Source organism: Helicoverpa zea, chromosome 9 (genome assembly GCF_022581195.2).
Source record: "Helicoverpa zea isolate HzStark_Cry1AcR chromosome 9, ilHelZeax1.1, whole genome shotgun sequence".
NCBI classification, from domain to species: domain Eukaryota; kingdom Metazoa; phylum Arthropoda; class Insecta; order Lepidoptera; family Noctuidae; genus Helicoverpa; species Helicoverpa zea.
In genome coordinates this window covers 5,889,255-5,909,287 of record NC_061460.1, presented here as the reverse complement: position 1 = coordinate 5,909,287, position 20,033 = coordinate 5,889,255, and the positions used below count along the sequence as shown (strand labels likewise).

The following is a 20,033-nucleotide window of genomic DNA, read 5'->3' as shown; positions in this document are numbered from 1 at the left end:
AATAAAACATTCCAGTCATTTGTAAAATGTAATTTTAAATAGTGTACAGATTGATCAATTCTTTCATTTCTTCACTGGTAACGAGCATTTATTTCATGAATATAAAGGATTTAAAAAGATTCCACAATATAATAATAAAAAATTAAGGTTTTCTTTATATAAATATTCACGAGATTAGCGTTTCTACTGAAAAGGAATTAATGAAAATTACGGCATCGCAAAAAACTCAATACCTTTTACACTTGCACTTATAAACAGTTGCAAGAATTACTGGTTATTGCAGAAAGTTTTATTAAACATCGATAATTCGATTATATTGGAGGTTTTGTCGATAAAGCGCATCACTACGCACAAGTTTATTGGACTCATTCATCTTTGGTACTATTTCTACATTTATGCCTTGGAGACGTTTTGAACGGACTATAGAATAAAAACAACTAATTCAAAATCAAATAATTCCATTTCTTATAGAATTAGCTGACAATATTCGAACATTAAAATAAGATAACATAAAAGTTTTCAATAATATCTAAGTAGGACATACGTTTGCAGACAAAATACATATTTAGTTACTTACCACGTTCTGAAACTGCAACACAAAAATTACCCGAACTACATAATTAAATTACCAGTATAAAACACACTTTTCACTAACTACTTGGCTTAATAAGTATTGCATTATAAAAGACCTAGGCCTAAGTTCATCGACAACAAAAACATCTGTTTTCTTAAAACAATGTTTACTATGAATTTTCAGGTTAAATATTCGAACTAAATAGTTGTTTTACAAAAAAAGTAACGTTTTTGTTGTCGGTGCAAATGGGCGTTCTAGTACATTAATACTAAATAAAAATAATTAAATAGGGGGACATACTTCACAAAGTACAATATTAATTTAGTTGGCAGATAGTCTTTCTGTCTGGAAAATATTTAAAACGTGTCAACGTTTCCTTACAACAGTATTAAGAGTTGGTATCTAATGAATTTGAGAGTTGAAAAAATGGTTGATATTGATATGTTATTTAAACTTGCCAAAAGAGACCATTAATAACGAAACTATCGGAAATTTCGTTTGAACTTTCTTAGATTATAAGTAAATACGAGTCAGATCACAAATATTCTCGATAAAAATAAATTAATGTTTGAATTTTTTCGATAGATCGAGCATGAGTCAGATTGAATTGATGGCGTTGGACGCTACAGATAATATAAATATGTATATATATAATTAATTAATTTATCTACTTTACGCTTAAACTAATTTATTCATCATCGTGTACAAGATCGACAATAGTAATGAATAACTTATCTAACTGGAAATACTACGGGAGACATGTAAATTGGAAGTCATACGTTCAAATCAGACTTTTCAGACATACATATGGACCAAATATTTTTTTCAGACTTTTTTATCTAAGTATGCTAGTATTATAAAGCTAAAGAGTTTGTGGAATTGGAAAACATATTTTTGTTTAAGGAAGCCCATGTTTTATTTGGGTGCGGGGTGTAGTTCTCTCGGGAAGATGGTGAAACCACTGGCAGAAGCTAGTATTATATAATTGAAAAAGGTATTTTGGAAGTATGGAGTTGGATATTTGGAAGAGCCATAGACAACAGCTGGCATGGTCGGCAAAGCAATCATGAAATATATTTTGGAACAAGAAGAGGATTTTAGTAAGACGGACGGCTTGATTATTTTAGAACTTAAGAACAGCAAATGTCAATATCCTAGACCGACATAAATCTGGACAGTATTGATGCTTAGAAAGGGCAAATACTAGCCAATCACTTATTAAGTACTTTTTACTAGTTAAACATACTTTAGGAACTATATTCAAAAGGGTAACTTTGTCGAACTTGTACGAAACATCTATCTACACTAATACTTACATACTGAAGTTTAATTGGTTTAATAGAGGGATTTTTGCTGATATTATTTGCTGAAATGGATTATAGAATTTAAAGGACAAACTATTACAGTATCACTGTCTTTTTGTTGCACACAAAAAGTATTTGGCGTTCCGCGCCTCAAACTAGTATAGCCTCATACGGATTTGTACAAATATTCGGATGAGCCGCGCCTCAAGCCGGTTCACTTTCAATTCTGTGTACATATTTGCACGTACACAAACGCAACATTTTGCTATAGTCATTCAATTGTTTTTTTATACTCATTGCAGCTTAATTTACAAAAAAATCCATCTTAAACCAAGAAAACCTTAGTGAAAATACATCTAATCTTATTCAAAATACGACGTATTACCGTCACGTATCATTAGCGTCGCTCGGATGAGATCTCGTCCCGTTCTTGCATAGCAAAGGGACGCTGTTTTGTTCTTCGGTAATGACGATCTCTGTGATGTCGTCATCGGATTGCTTTAGTGAGTCGTACTTGGGAGGCGGCGTGTGTTCTTTGCTGTTAAGTATTGGTAGGGGGATTTGTCCGGTAAGACCTGTGAAGATGGACAGACAATTCTTAGTTTGTTTTGCACTGATTTAAGAGGCATTAGACAGTATTTAAAATCTATTCGGTCCCAATGTCTTGCACAATATAATGATGCCTATACAAAATGTTACGATATGCGAAATGTTCACTGTTAGTTTAAAACTCAAACTCACAAACGTTTATTAAAATTAGGCTGATAAATCAGCACTTTTCGAACGTAGAAAATGGCAATACTGATTTTTTGTCTACGACATAGTAATCTATCTCATTACGACTTTTGTTTCCTTCAATTGCGGACTGCCAAATGGGACAAAATATAGACTGATAACGATATTTTCAAAATTGACAAAAAATGTATGTAACCATCTGAATCATGTTTTTTTTTCATCAAAAATCGTAAGGACGTACTGTGTAATGTGGAGTCTAGTTCAGCACTGGTCAGCACGACGACGACGTTAAAGCCGGCGCCGCTGGCGCGAGGGGACAGCAACACCAGCGGCTGTTCTCGAGACACTAGCAAACTTCTATACAATAATGTTCCCTTCATCAAGTCATACGTACTATGTAAGGTGGAGTCTAATTCAGCGCTGGTCAGTAGGTACGACGACGACGTTGTAGCCAGCGGCTGTCCCCGAGACACTAGCAAACTTCTAGATCATAATGTCCCCTTCATCAAGTCATCTACGTACTATGTCATGTGGAGTCTAGTTCAGCGCTGGTCAGCACGACGACTACGTTGGAGCCGGCGTCACTGAACACGGACGCAACACTGGCGCGAGGGGACAGCAGCACCAGCTACTGTCCGCGAGACACTAGCAAACTTCTAGATCATTCTGTCCCCTTCATCAAGTCATCTACGTACTATGTAGTGTGGAGTCCAGTTCAGCGCTGGTCAGTACGACGACCACGTTGGAGCCGGTGCCACTGAATACGGAGGCCACGCTGGCGCGAGGGGACAGCAGCACTAGCGGCTGTCCTCGAGACACTAGCAAACTTCTAGATCATAATGTCCCCTTCATCAAGTCATCTACGTACTATGTAATATGGAGTCTAGTTCAGCGCTGGTCAGTACGACGACCACGTTGGAGCTGGCGCCACTGAACACGGAGGCCACGCTGGCGGGAGGGGACAGCAGCACTAGCGGCTGTCCTCGAGACACTAGTAAACTTCTAGATCATAATGTCCCCTTCATCAAGTCATACGTTCTATGTAGTTTGGAGTCTAGTTCAGCGCTGGTCAGCACAACGACGACGTTGGAGCAAGCAGCACCAGCGACTGTCCGCGGGGCGCCAGCGAACTTCTAGCTCATGATCTCCCATTCATCAAGTCATCTACGTACTGTGTAGCGTGGAGTCTAGTTCAGCACTGGTCAGTAGGTACGACGACGACGTTGTAGCCAGCGGCTGTCCTCGAGACGCTAGCAAACTTCTAGATCATAATGTCCCCTTCATCAAGTCATACGTTCTATGTAGTTTGGAGTCTAGTTCAGCGCTGGTCAGCACAACGACGACGTTGGAGCAAGCAGCACCAGCGACTGTCCGCGGGGCGCCAGCGAACTTCTAGCTCATGATCTCCCATTCATCAAGTCATCTACGGTGTAGCGTGGAGTCTAGTTCAGCACTGGTCAGTAGGTACGACGACGACGTTGTAGCCAGAGGCTGTCCTCGAGACGCTAGCAAACTTCTAGATCATAATGTCCCCTTCATTAAGTCATACGTACTATGTACTGTGGAGTCTATTTCAGCACTGGTCAGCACGACGACGATGTTGGAGCCAGTAGCACCAGCGGCTGTCCTCGAGACACTAGCAAACTTCTAGATCATAATGTCGCCTTCATAAAGTCATACGAACTATGTAGTGTGGAGTCTAGTTCAGCGCTGGTCAGCACGACGACGACGTTAGAGCCGGCGCCGCTGAAGACGGACGCGACGCTGGCGCGGGGCGACAGCAGCACCAACGGCTGTCCGCGGGACGCCAGCGAACTTGATAGTGCGCAGATGCCTTTAGCTGCTGTGAAGTCTGCTCCTGTTGAATTAGATAGGTTTGTAGATTATGGGTACACACATTGAGCACATTAAAATGAATTTTGGATTTTTTACACTTAAGTCTCAGTAGCCCGCTCTATGTACTGTCCTATGTATATGTAACTTTCACACTAGCGTATATTATGTTTCTCCGTTTATTTACGCGCGAGAAACTACGAGCTACTAAAAACCAGTAGCGTGGTTTCAAGTGTTATCGTTTGAATTGATTGATGCTAAATGATTGCTTTTCGTACAACCCTCTTGAAAAAATCGTGCGGAAAAGCCTATAGTGGGAATATGCCGGTACCCATAAGCGTAAAACCGTTAATAAAATATAACTGTTACAAGCACGTATCTAAGTAACATACTAACTTACAGAGCACATATCGGCAATCTATAACGACGGACATGCTGCAGCCGCCTTGTTTCTTAGCAGCTCGCTCCACGTACTGTCTGATGTACTCAACTACGGGGAAGTATAGGTTGTTGCCCACAGTTACTAGACCGTAACTGAGTAACGTTACTATATAACTCACCCAGCACATATCGACAGTCTATAACGACGGGCATGCTGCAGCCGCCTTGTTTCTTAGCAGCTCGCTCCACGTACTGTCTGATGTACTCAACTCCGGGGAAGTATAGACTGTTGCCCACTGTTACTAGAACGTAACTGAAGCCTGATGCGTTCTGAAATATAACAGAAGAATAATGATTATTATCTCGTCTAACTTTCTTACAGTTTCTCAGTTCAAATTATTGTGGCAATTTGTTAAAGTTATTTGCGTTTATCTTATCGATTTTTGCTTTGGGTTTGGACAGTTGTGGGTGAGGAATTCATAGAATAGATAGGACAGTCATTTGCTAAATTATGTTGAATGATACATATAGTGAATGATGTCAGCAGATTCAAATTCACCCTCACAATGCCTCATATCGTATCATCATAATGCTCATATAATAAGGATATATCACAACACCGTGTCTCAGAGATTAGGCAGCGAAATAATTTGACCAGAAAATGGTAGCAGATTTATAATCGCCTCACACCACAATGGTGTATCAAATAATAAGGTTATATCAACACATCGTAACATCAGTTCTCAAACTACGTCAACATACGCCTTATTCACAATTTTTACACACATCCAAATAAAACTCACAGTAATAATCTCAGCATCCAACTGTGGCCTTGCACTAGGATACAACAGTAGTATCACATTAACAGCCACCCCGGCTAAGATGCCCAGTTCTACGCCCACTGACAGACATAGAGCGAACGTCGCGAACGCGGGGAGGAGGTCCGCGCGACGAGATCGCCACATTGGTTTTACTACCTGGTGAAAAAAATAAATTAATGTACTACGTTTAATAAAATACACAACAAAAGTATCATTCATTAATGCTAGTAAAATATTGCTATAAGAAGATATAGTCTGTTTTGAATGAGTCCATTTTTAAGACAATTTAATTTGACTTTTATTAGTATTATTATAGCATGAAATTTTTTTTTTTTTTTTTTTTTTTTTTTTTTTAATCATGCGATCAGTCTTTCTGACTATGAGCAGATAGGGTGTAGGATAGCGGTCGGGTGGAAATGTCCCCCATTAGGAACATCGTCCGTATCAATATAATGGCTCAATCAGTGCTGCCGAGTTTCAATGTCCGTTGACGTTTCAGTCTGTTTTTGGAGGATGGCAACGCGAGCTGGACAGCTAGTTGATTCGGGTGGTTCTCCAGTCTGGTTTTATATTTCCCGGCAAATGTCTCTATTTCTTCCTTTACGGTTGGCATATGTAGGTATTTGTGTATTTCTGAGTTTCTTATGAACCATGGTGCGTTGCTAATTTGTTTAAGTATGTAGTTCTGTGATCTTTGGATTTTATTTATGTTGGATACACATGTGGCTCCCCATAGTTGTATTCCGTAAGTCCACACTGGTTTTATAACAGCCTTATAAATTAAAATTTTATTGTCCAGGGACAGTTTTGAGTTTCTACCCAATAGCCAGTAAAGCCCTTTGTATTTTAGGTTAATTTCATCACGTTTGGTCTCTATGTGTTTTTGCCATGTTAGTCGGCGGTCTAAGTGCAGACCTAGGTATTTTACAGAATTACTGTGTGGTAACTCTCTGCCTCCCAGGTGTACAGGAGGACATGTTTCTCTTCTGAGTGTGAATGTGACCTGGATTGATTTACTGGCACTCGCCTTGATCCTCCATTTGTTGAACCACTTGTTGATTTCTGTGAGGCTCCGTTGTAGTTTTGCTGACGCTTCAGCTGGGTGTTTGCTAGATGATAGTATTGCAGTATCATCTGCATAAGTTGCGATGGTGACATCAGGAGTTACCGGTAAGTCTGCTGTAAAAATTGTATATAAGAGCGGGCCAAGAACTGAGCCTTGTGGAACTCCAGCTGATATATCTTTGAAGGCAGAGGTGCAATTCATCTCTTTCACTTGGAAGATTCTGTCCGCAAGGTACGATTCCAGTATTTGATAGAATGTGTGGGGTAAGAGTAATTTAATCTTACATAGTAGGCCTTTGTGCCACACCCGATCGAAAGCTTGTTGCACATCTATGAATGCTGAGGAGCAGTATTCTTTCCGTTCGAGACTATCGCTGATATATCTACATATCCTGTGGGTTTGTTCTGTAGTCGCATGTTCTGGTCTGAATCCGAACTGGTGGTCCGGAGTCACTGAGTTTTCTTGCATCGCTAGCGAGAGTCTATTCAATAAGACTTTTTCCAGGATCTTCGACATGATTGGAAGGAGACTTATGGGTCTGTAGGATGACGTTATGTGTGGTGGTTTACCTGGCTTGTGAATCATGATCACTTGCGATACCTTCCACAGTGCAGGGAAGTACCCTGTACTGATGATACAGTTGAACAATGTTGTCAAGAATAATACTGCTTTTTGAGGTAATTCAGTGAGGGCTTTTTTGTCTATCAGGTCAAATCCCGGTGCTTTTTTGTTTTCTAAGTGTTTAATAATTCTCTTTATTTCCCGTGGATGTACTGATTTTAGAGGAAGGTCAAGTTGAAAGTCTTGTTGGAGAATTTCGTCAATTTCCGCTTCGTTTGAATCAGAGCTAGGTTCATTGGCTACAAAAACTTTGGCGAGGTGATCAGCAAATGCATCTGCCTTTTCTTGTTTTGATCTGGCCCATTTGTTTCTTGCCAGTTGTAGGGGTGGCTTCGGATTTGTGGGCTGATTCATATTTTTGCAAGTTTTCCATAATGAGTAATTTGTATTGGCAGAAGCGGACAGTGAGAGAATGTTGGCCTCCAGTGTTGCATCGTTATTATCTTTAATAGTCTGTTTCAATAATTTTGTGTAGTTGTTCAATACTCTTTTATCATCAGGGTGTCGACTAGTATGCCAGACTCTCCGCAATCTTCTTTTCTCAAGAATCATGGCTCTTATGCCCTGAGGTACATGATTATGTCTAGGATTCGAGTGATTCGTCTTTTCTGTACTCGCCCAGCAGGACTCTTGAACCGTGCGTGTGAAATCTAGGACAGCATCATCAATTTCATCCCTAGTTTTCAAGCGAGTTTTCAGTTGCAGTGACTCTTCGACCAAAGTTCGAAACAGGTCCCAGTTGGTGTGGTTATTGTATAGCCTTTGTCTTGATTCAAGATTCAAGATATTAGTGCTGATTGTTAGGATAGCTGGGACATGATTTGAAGAGCCATCTAAGCAACAATTTATATTGTAGAAAAGTCGAGAAAGACCCCTCATTATAAAGAAGTCTATTACGTCAGGCAATCGGGCAGGGTCGGACGGCCAGTGGGTGGGCTCGGATGTGGCTATTGCCGTCAGATGGTTTCTATCCAAGCACTTTTTAAGTTCTCTTCCCCGGGTTGTAATCAGTCTGGAACCCCAGTGAGGGTGTTTCGAGTTCCAATCTCCTCCAGCTATAAATCGAGGGCCAAGGGTATTTATATACGTCGTGAATTGTTCCTCTGTTATGTTGTGCCTCGGCGGACAATAAACAGATGAGATATTAAAATGCCCATCCCTATCTTGAATGTTGATTGTGGTAGCCTGTATGTGATCTGTTTTGAACTCGGGAAGTTCGTAGTGTTCTACAGAAGATCTTATAAGGATAGCTGTGCCTCCATGTGCTGTTCCATCGGGATGGTTTGTCGTATAAATGTTGTAGTTCCTTACGTTTATTTGGCTGTTTTTAGTGAAATGAGTCTCAGAGATAAGCAGGATATCAAGATCATGCATTTTTAGTAGCATCTCAACGTCATTTTTGTTCGGCCATAGTCCGTTTATGTTCCAAATGGCTATTTTAGTTTTGTTTATCATTGCGATAATTTATTGACTAGAGTTGTCAAGAGCCCCAACATGTTGCTCATTTGTTGTAAGATAATGTCGATTTTTTCTGATTGCTTTATGAAGATTTCTTCTATTCTGCAAATGAATGGTGCTTGCTCGTGGGATTGTACATCTGGATAATCGTGTTTAGAAGCTATATCCTGTGACTGACCTTTCACGACTTCACTATATTCTTTTCCAGTTACTGGGTATCTGTTGGACTGGTTTTCATATTGCTCGTCTGGTTGAGAGTTCTTGGTATTATTAGTATTAGGTGGTGATGCGGTTTTATCAACTTTTTTCAATTTGCGTTGTTGTGTTTTTCTACTCAAGATTTCTCTATATACCTCGCATCCTTTGTAGTTTGATGGGTGTGGCCCTAGGCACAAAGCACAGGTGGCTGGTGTGTTTCGATCAACTTTAGGACAGCTTTTGGTTGGGTGTGAATCCGCACACTTGAGGCATCGAAATGGCCTCATGCAGTAGTTTTTTGTATGGCCATACTGCTGGCACCTCTGGCACTGAACTATGGTGTTTCTTTTTTTAGGGTCTTCGATAGTAACAATTTGATGGTAGATGTGTCTTATTTTTTTTGCTTCTTTGTTATCAGGTCCTGGTAGTAGGTTGATGAAGAAAGTTGAAGTTGGCTTTTTATCGGGGCCAAATCTGGCATTGATAATTTCCCCAGTCACGATGTTACCGGTTGCTTCGAATGCAGCTCTGATATCATCATGTGGAGTTGTGTGATGTAAGTTTCTTATAACGAGTCTACAGCTCCTTTCCTCTTTCCTGTTGAAGGTGTGGCCTATAAGACCCTTCTCCCTAATGGATGTTATCAGGGTTTTGTATACTGTTACGTTTTCGCTCACGATTCTTATTTGATTTTTATTTATTATTTTATAATTGAATGATGATTTATCAACAAGTGATTCTAAAAATTCTGTGAGTTTGTTAACATCGTCGATTCCATATAGAATTATTGGTGGGGGTTTGCTCAGCTTTTTTTCCTTGGGTTGTTTCACTTCTTGATTTTTGTCATTTAAAGGTAACCCGGTGAACATATTTGATGTTGGAACTTTTTCAGGGGATTGTTGATTTGACAATTTTCTTTTCTTATTTGGGTTTCTGTTGACTGGAACTCGTTGCCAGTCAGGTAATTCGGAGTCCCCAACAATTCCTGCTTGAAGGTCTTGTTTATTATTTGCCTTGGCATGGTTATTCAAGGTGTTTCCAACTGAAGCACTCCTTGGTCTTGCAAAGAAAATTGGGTTGAGGGCTTGCTGTATATATTTTTTGTTTGTCTCAGTAGAGTTGACTGTCACGGGGGCCTGAGTACCCACCCTCGTGGAGCCTGGAGTAAGCAAAATTTTGCCCCCCCCAGATACGATGGGGCAGCCTGAGTTTCCCTGAGGGCTCTTCTCAGTGAAGGATTCTCCAGAATTACTGGTACCTTCCTGGGGTAATGAGTTGTCAAATCCTGCTTTCATTTCGTTTTTGGCATACGTATCGGGCATGCAACCTAGCCTTTGGTGAACCAACACCTCCATACAAGGCAATATGTTTGGTTTCTTATTCGGAGTACCTTCTCCTAGACCAACTGCCACCCAAGGCTCTCGAGTTTGGTCTACCCGGGTCCGAGCTTTATTTAAAGAGGCGGCTCATACTCGCCTCTGTCATCCAACCGTTAATGGGTTTAGCGCCATTTTGTAGAGGTAACTCAGCCATAAGCAACCCCAGCACCCCTCTAGTTGGACCGCCCAATTGTCCGCGACTGCACAAAGCAGCTAGCTCCCATATCTGGGTGCCGTTTCGCTATCCGCAACCTGCGACGCGTGCGGCGGCATAGGGCCTATGCCTCTGGGAAGGGTCTCCCAGGACCACACATAGCATGAAATTAAAAAAAAAACGATGGTTGAAGATATAAAAAATTACTTTTAAACTTTTGAAATAATCACTGGACTGTTCTTTTTCCAATCAATTAGAACAAAAGATTTTTAGGGTCGGAAAATCATAAAATTAGTATTTTTGTAAAAAATGAAATTGTAACTATTAAATTGGAAGAGTTTATGTAATAAAAAAATATCTTACTTCATATTCTATCATAAATATCACAGCACATATCACGACGGCCGCCAGCGCCGCTTTGGGAATAAAGTAGAAGTACGGAGTCAACAGACTCAGTGCTAGCAGCACCAATATACCTGAAAACGTTAAACAATATAATAATTATACATGTCGGGACACTTGTTTACACACGGTCGGTTAGACCCATGGTAAGCTTGTGATGATGATTGGCTTGAGTTATGGATGCTAACGCAACTCATAAACTATTTAAACTTAAGTACATATATATTTATAAATAGATACATATATTACACTCAAACCACAGCCAACATACATGCTCATCATACAAATGTTGACCGCACCGGGAATCGAACCCAGGACCATCAGTTTGCAGTCCAACATTGGATCATTGCTCCAACGAGGTCGTCAATATTTTTACAACTCTGGTGGGAACAATCAAAGGACCGACGTGTGGAGGCAAACTGGGGAGGTCTTTGCCCAGAACCTAGGGTTAAGAAAATAAATAAATAAAAAAGTTATAATCGAAACTGCGTGCGATTATCAACCTTATACGTTGTGTGTGCGTGTCTGTTAAGTTGATAATATATGACCAGTCACTATGAAGGATGTAAGGTAATTTATTGATAAAACCTAAGTAGTGTGGGAAACGATTCTTTACTTAATTAAGCACCTGTATCCTGTACAAATCGACTTCAAGAATAATAATATTTTAATTACCATCATCAAATAATATGATATATACATATGTGAAGAAACCTAATTGTTGTCAATACTGAACACAAGAATATAGACAAGACAAAATATAAAAATAATCATAAAATCAATAAGCACTTGTACTAGATTTTAAATTATGTGATCAAATAATATAATACCTATATACATATTAGATTTCTTTGTTCAGTATTCACATCAATTAAGTTGGTTCAACTTTAATATGAATGTTTTAACATGACGTGATTTGACCTTCTCAACTTTAGAGGTATTAATAAAAAAAATATATATAAAAAATAAAAAATATATTAATATTTGTTACATAATGGACGGTCTTATTACTTCCACCAACTTCTGATTCTTGAAACTCGTTGCATCACAAAATATTGTTTATGAAAAAATATTCATATTGACCGAGCCCTGGTTGCTTAGGGAAATAACATTTTTAAGAAAATAATATGCTTTTGGATTAACCTACCAGTATAAATGCTACCGAACTGCGTGGCGACTCCACTGGCGTGGTTCACCGCGCTCCGGGAGAAAGACCCGGTGATCGGCATAGCACCCGCAAAAGAACCGAATATATTCGAAAACGAGAGAGTTATCAACTCTTGTGTAGCATCTACTGACTCCCCACTAGCTGAAAAAGAAAAAAAAAATGCGTAAAAAAAAATGAAATAGAAAAAGATATTTTTTCAAAAAAGACTTTAGTGAAGCAATTAACTAGTGTTGTTTATGTTGATAGATTCTTGGTTTACGAACTATTTTGTAAGTAGCCGTTGCGAAAAATTTAGGTTTTTGTTAAAGTAACTGTTAGTCATGGTCTACACTAGAAGTAGTTTGCATCATAATTTAAATAATTTTAACAACAAAAAAATTAAACAATGTCCCAATTAATTTGTTTTTAGTTTAACGTTATTGCGTGATGGCTTAGATTTTTTTTATGAAATTCAAATAATCTGTTAACAATTGCTAGTATAAATATTAAAACATAAAACAGAATGAGTATAAAAGGCTTAATTAGAAAACCATAAAACGTTTTATTCTAAGTAATAAAGATTTATTTTCATAGTGTAATTCGCACAGATTGAGCACCATTGACCTAATTAATGTATGCGAAACTGAGAATGTTAAGGCCACGTGGCATAATATAAACACATTCCCTTATACACTAGACGAATGACGTTTACTTAGGGTGCGTCTACACGGTGCAAGTAGTTTGGGTATGTTGAGGCACATGCGCTGGTTACATGCATTTTAAAAACAAGATACAATATACCAAAGCAAGATATCCACCCGCGTGCTCTGTTGCGTGCGCGAGGGTCATTTGCGCATGTTTTTTTATTTATTAATTAATTAAACATACACACTATTATCACAGTATTAACAAATACAATAGTGGTGTTCTGAGCTACTACATAATAACCATACCAGATAAATTAAAATTAAACTTACATCTAACACACAAAAACAAAACAAAACATGTTAACTTGCTCCAGCTATATGCGCCGTGTACACGCACCCTTAACAACAATGCTCATAGCCTTGTTATGACTGCGTTATGCAATCTGTTTTATATGCAAAATAATTGTTTTAGAGATTTAATTGTTGTTTGCAGCTATTAATATTATTTGATTGGATAAGATATAGATGTTTAGTGATTGCAAGGATTATAGGCATATTTTAAGTTATTAACCTTGCAGAATTTTAATAGGCCGTTATTGGATACTATTATTTGGCACACCATAGTTCACAGTAATCCAAATAAGAAAGGAAGTTTATGGAATAGCTCAATGTCCAAAAAAAGGTAGGAGAGAATTAAAAGTTGGTCTACGAGACCTCACACTTGCGTTAAATATTTTAGATGTTTTTATAGTTTTTTGGCTAAGAGTATCAATTGTACACATGGTCACGTGATTATGTTTAGCTAAAGGAGGAGAAAAAGGACAAACCAATCCATTAGCCTATCATCATGTGAATAGAAGTCAAATTCAATGAAGAGTTTGTTTCCCGTGATAACTTTTAATCTGACTTTCCGAACACAGATACCTAAAGAAATGATTCGTCTCAATTAAGTTCTTTGAGTGATAACTTCTAAATTCAATTTGAATGTCACAGCGACGGAGGAAAGAAAGGTAGCGGAGATGCCATAAGGAAGGTAGGTCAGGCGCCTTCTTGTAGGTCAATGTCACGTACGGTAGGCGTGATCAGTTACTAGAACTAACGATGCGTTCAGGTTCGTTTGCAAATCAAAACCAATCTGTCAAAAATTGGTCTTCATTGATTGGCGATTTTGTTTTGAAACGAATGGACGGTTTCTATAGAAGGCGTTTAAGGGCGGGGGTGGTAACATTCCTTGTCCCCCGGACACCTGCATTTTGGGGCGCGCTACTTTCTAAGGAGAATTTGCCTTATGACATCTCTGCTAGTCATTTTGTTCTCCATGGCCACAATATAATTTATTTTATGATAATGTTACTTCCGACGTTGAACAATGATGTTTTATGTTTTGTTACCAAAGGGGAAATGAGGCGATTTGTTTATAGCATTAGTGTAAGTTTGATTGAGTAGTATTAGCGTAATAATAGGGCAATCTGCAGGGAATTGATTCGATAATTTGCGATTAGTTTAACGTTCTCTGATTACATACATTAAAACTTCAATTTGTAGAAATTGAAAACTGTAGAATTTTAATGCAAAGCGAATAGTATTTCCGAAAGTTATCATGCATGCACTTAGTAATAACTGCTTGGTACTTCATTGGTACTATCTGTATTAATTAAACCGTCTCACTTGACTGACTCCGATAAGCGAATGATACTTCACCGATTGATGAAATTCAATGACATAATATCGATTTATTTCGAAGTGTGTGCACTCAAGTTTATTATGTTTTAACTATCGGCTGCCGTAATAAATTTAACTTTTTTACACCGATTGAAAGCTCATTCTGTAATATGTATATGTTATGGACCAAGTGATAAATTGGGCAGTATACATAATGCCCGGTCATTATGAATAATGCCCAATATGAGAGAGCAATTTGATAATAATTATTCAAATAATCAAATTGACCGGGCACTATACATATTGCCCGTGACCTTTTGGGCAAAGTAATACAAACATATTTAATTTCATTTTTGTTATTGTTATTGACATTTGACTTAAAATAAACTAAATATTAAACCACTTAAATAATCAGCCTCATGATTTGGATTAATTATGACGGACTTCTGCCTTAAAAATCCACTAGTTTTTGCATTTAAAAGTTAAGGAAAGTCATATTAAAATTATAAAATAAGAAATAATTAAATTTAAAACAAAAAATTTACAACATATCTTTGTTTTATACGAATGACTTATTATTATAAAACAAAATAAACTAAAGTTTAAGCGATCAGACTCATTATTTGGCATAATTAGCACATAGAAATATAATTAAAATAGAGTGCTATTTAAATAGGCTTCTTTTTAATATCATTACTCGCCCCCAAAAATTTATGTTGCCTTCTAAATTACTAAGTCAGCCACAATTAAATTTGTAGCATGCTAAACTAAAGTAAACTTCTGAAAAACTATTAAATGACATCATAAAATATATTTATTTAGCTTCAATTTTTTTCACTCAGTACGTTTAAAATATAACACATCCCATATCAATTGACAGAGCATGGAAGTAAGCATGCAACATGCAGCAAGCATGGCTTCTGTCACGGCTACGGCGCTGCGGGGCTCCGGCGGTCCCATGCGAGCTTATCGTCGCAGATGGTTTTCACACTCACCACCGCAGCTTCGGCTTGCTGACCGGCTCTGCCGGCCAGCCTCAGCCGCGGCGGCGAGCGCTTCAACTACCTGCGCCTCAGCTCGCAGGCCGCCTCGCCCCTCCGCGCCTACGCGGTTTTTAATTGCACCCTAGGGGTAGGGCAGACAAGACTATGTGGAGTCGGTTTTGCAGCGATTCGTTTTCGTCACTAAGTTCAGTTTTTAATACAATGTTTTGAATCCAAATTAGATTCTACCATAAAAAAAAACGAGCCAAGAAAAATGAAATCAAGAAAAACGACGCCGAGTTAGTAAATTAGATGACAATTGTCCAATTAATAATTTTGTGGCTAGACTTATAATTTCCCATTAAAATAGAACATATAAGTTAAAACAGTAATCATAAAATATGTAGCAAGTAACAGGATTTATTTATTAGAACAACTGCCACCCTCGCACCGCATAAAATATAGCTTTATTATCAAATTGCCCAACTATCATGTAGCAATATAATAATGCCCGTGCAATGTGATAAATAATGAAGTTAAGATAGTTATTAATCACTTGGCCCGATAAAGCTAGACATTATTCATAATGCTCGGGCATTATAAATAATGCCCGAATTAATCACATGGTCCATAACATATACATTACAAAAAGAAATGATAAAGATAAATAAATCACGTACATCGACCATATGCTTTAAACTTAGCGCTAAAGACAGAAAGTCTTTTATGAGCTGTAATTTGAACCTTATTCTTACTACATAAAGTCCAACTTACCGAAAGCCTTGGCAATAGCCACATTGCCTAATACAGCAATAACAGGAACTATGAATATGGAAGAGCCGAGATCTGAGCACATTTCCATGAAGCTGACTTGTCTTCCGTCGTCCAGGGTTGTGGAGAATGGTGGCAGGCGAAGAGAGGGGAGACCATCCCTGAAAGAGGTTACAACTTAGTTTAATATTGAAGCGATCCAGCCTCTATGGTTACAGCCGCTTTAATTCAACTAGGCACAATGAAAGAAACCCTTAAATAAGTTTCAACTAATAAAACCGGTACCGTCTTACCACAAAAACTTTTAAACGTCGGTTTAACACCTGTCTAAAAAAATGTCAGATTATGACGTTGAAATAAGGTCCATTTTGCAGCCACACTATTTTTAGACAAGTGTTTACACATGTTTAAGTTTTCGTAGTAAGACCAGTATTGTTTTGAGTAATACAAAACATTGAGAATCCTATTTGGCGTTGATCTGATAGCTTATTGTTCTTAGTTGTTTTGTCTATTGACAATAACTGTATATATAGTGTTTACAGCATTCCTTAAGAGTATTTATTCAGACTTATCAACAATAGTCTATGCAAATAAACCGGCCTTTTTCATGAATCATTGTAGGTATCGATAATAATCGATATAGAATGAATGGCCTTACATTTATTGGCAAATATCGGCCACATTTGAAGGACAAAACAGTCAACAAGGAAGCGCTGCGTATAACAGACAATTGTTTCGTTTTTGTACTCACGTGTTTTTTGTGTGCATAACGATTAATTAGCCACATTGCATGCAAATATATTAAATTATATGTATTTTTTTTTTCGATGAATAAGTTGTTTGCAATTCTTGTCGGTACTCTCATTCTAATAGTTGTAAAATGTTGCCTTGCAAACATGTTTAGGCAAACTATTCTATTCTTAGAATACGAGATACAACGTCATTGCCAATTCTACAAAAAGTTGAAATACTTAAATAGACGACGTAGGTAAGTTGTGAAAAAGAAAAATATATTGTATTTCTTACTTAACAGTCCCTGTGAGTTTGAAAGGCTGAGTGGAATATTTCTCAAAGAGGAACGCTGCTAAAGAGCATCCTATCACCACAATAGCGTTTCTCGACGTAGACAGCAACCAAAGAGTTTTCTTTAAGCCTTTCTGACTCGGAGGCAGACTTATGTCTTTCATTTTCTGAAAAGGAAATAATATTATAAATACAAAAATAGTATTTCTCTGTCTGAACTTAATACCTACTTTACTATATCAAAAACATTTTGCATTCAATTATTAAAACTCGATCATTTTAAAAGTATAATATCATGCAAAGCACGATAGACAAGCACGTGGTACGTAATTCGAGTTCAGAAAACGCATTGTATCAAAACACGTTTTAACACAGTAAACTATTCAAAATGCATATCTCTTTATACTTTCAAAGCGTGTATACTCCGAGAGTTAATTATTAAAAACAATGAACAACTGCAATATTCGCACGAAACTTAAACAAAAGACGTAAACATGATAAACCGTGAAAAGTTAACGAAAGTTCTGCTGTATTAGCATAATGACTTGCGTTTTCCATACAACGTAAAAAGTATACAAGAAAATAATGAATATTTCTACGCACTTGTGTAAGCATTGAGAAAGCTATTGAACGATATTAGCACGTGCAGATATTATACTTTAGTAAAAATCGCTACACACGCACCTCGCCGCCTGAGGCATTCATGAAAATTCAATATCGACCATTATGATGTATCTTATTGTCTTACAGCATTGTAATATCTTCATTTTATCATGAACACAATAATAACCCTTCATATGTTTATCTCGGAAACGTGAACTTTATATGAAACGGTGTTATAGAAACAATTGTGGATCGACATCACGAGCTCTGATGAAACGAGCCCAAGTTCTGTGGCATCAAATTAAGTGCCATTGAAGTTGACAAAGGTATGCAAATACGAAACGTCGATAGAGAACACCCGTCGACGTTTTAAACGAAAATTAACTATTTCAAATATAAGCGTCAGATCAAATTAATTGGTATTTAATAAACATTTAGCCTCTGCCGTTTGGGACGTTATAATTAATTAGCTACATATATCAACGGCGACACGCCTCCAATTTATCAAAGGATGACATACGAGTAAGTGTGTAATACATACATTACAATAATTTGTCGTCTAGCCTGGGTTAAGTTTTGTGTAATAATTATATCTAAATGGTCGCCTACTTCCAAAATGTAGAATAAAACATGACCTGGTATTACTATTATATGTAGCTATTGTTTTTACATTTTACTTTTGTTGACACAGCAAATATAGTTTCGAAATAAATGCATTGAGCCGGTTTAAAATTACACCACGTGAATAGTACAAATGAATTGTTATTTTGCTACTGCTATCCGTTTTTTAATTGTTATTGTTTTATTGGAAATTGCTAGACTTTTGCGTGATCAAAAACGTTAATTAAACATGAAATGTTTTTCATGATCATGTAAGGGCGTATTCAGATGACACGCGCCGATCACGCGCAGCACCCGTGCACGCGTTCTGCCCGCCTTAAACCCGCACACGCGCTGCATCCGCCTCGCACACGCCTCGCGCCCACATAAACCTGTAGTGATAGTCATGGCTTCCAGGTATCACAACACGTACGAGGGGAGGGTGCAGAGCGTGGGCAGGGCGAGTGCAGGAAAGGCGCGGGGCGTGCGCATGGTGTGCGTGTGTAGACCTCGTTAAATGCAATTTGAGATCTATTGATGCATAATAAGGCTGAAATTCTTATTTAACAAATTTCAATGCGAGTTGGAAGCGGGTGGCGTGCGCTGGGCGTGCGCGTGTCGTGTGAACGCGCCCTAATGGATCGCCTGCTCAATGACAATAAAGTTAAGTAGGTCCTCGGAATATGTATAGCTGTTCAAGTGTTTATACAAAGAACAGTTACTAACCGGTCAAAGTTCATTTAAAAGAACAGTTTGGGCTCCAAGTCCACATAAAAAAAATTGAAGCCTTTTAAGTGAGCGTGGAAACCTCGAAGGGCGGACAAAATAAAGTAAATTGAAATTAATACTCACACGCATAACTAAAAGTATCACTATACACGATATACCTAAAGAGCTGTCAGCGATTCTCGCATTTGGTAAATTCGTTATCACCTGAAACAATATAAAATTAATTAATTCACGTTTCGCTATCAAACATGCCGAAGACATTCACTCCAAGACATTCGTTATTCACGTGACTGACAAAACTATAAAATTCTTGTTTACTATGTTTGAGTTCAATAATCTTAACTAATATCAAAGTTTATTTTTAACATGAGCATTAACATTTGTGCTTTCGTGGTAGAATTGATGAACCGACTTGTATGAAATTTGGTATTTTATCCAGTGCGCAGTATTTCCCTCAAGTTTGGTCTCTTTAAAATAAAAAAAAAAAAACCAGGTTACTGCATGATACTTTGGAGCATGATTGCAGATGCATTAGGACAAGTAAGACACAGGTTGCGAAATAGATGAACATGGCCAAATAGGCATGATGACAAATTTTTAAATTCCTTTGTATGATGTAGGTATACGTCTATTTTATATGAAAAATTATTAATTTTAAGAAAATGCGAAGATTTTTTATCAAATAATTGCATTTTTCTCTGTCCACTTTGAATCCGGCGCGAAAACGCTTGTCAGTGTCATGGTGTCACTTGTGACGTCACGACTGAAATTACAAGACTCAAGTGAACAACGCTCGTGCAATAATTAAGTTTTTTGTGTTATTAAATATGAATTCGAAAGGGCATAGGTGTTGTGGGGTCACTGGGGGACCAAGTAAGAACACATCCAAAACAACTCCTGATAAGTTATTTGTGTACGTTCCTCACAATACCTACAAAAATA

The 20,033-nt window shown here is 37.9% G+C and overlaps 1 protein-coding gene across 3 annotated transcripts in view; it reads right to left on the bottom strand.

Moving 5' to 3' along the window:
* Positions 1-15: 15 nt before the first annotated feature.
* Positions 16-20,033, bottom strand: part of LOC124633012 (sodium-independent sulfate anion transporter-like) — a 43,649-nt gene continuing 23,631 nt past the window's right edge. For all 3 annotated transcript variants that reach the window (XM_047168093.1, XM_047168092.1, XM_047168094.1), the window contains exons 5-13: positions 19,215-19,295; positions 17,163-17,326; positions 16,140-16,297; positions 12,074-12,235; positions 10,888-11,000; positions 5,631-5,804; positions 5,007-5,157; positions 4,298-4,471; positions 16-2,453 (exon numbers count right to left, since the gene is read on the bottom strand). In XM_047168093.1, coding sequence (XP_047024049.1) covers positions 2,266-2,453; positions 4,298-4,471; positions 5,007-5,157; positions 5,631-5,804; positions 10,888-11,000; positions 12,074-12,235; positions 16,140-16,297; positions 17,163-17,326; positions 19,215-19,295 — 1,365 coding nt within the window. In that variant the 3' untranslated portion in view covers positions 16-2,265. The remainder of the gene's footprint in view (positions 2,454-4,297; positions 4,472-5,006; positions 5,158-5,630; positions 5,805-10,887; positions 11,001-12,073; positions 12,236-16,139; positions 16,298-17,162; positions 17,327-19,214; positions 19,296-20,033) is intronic.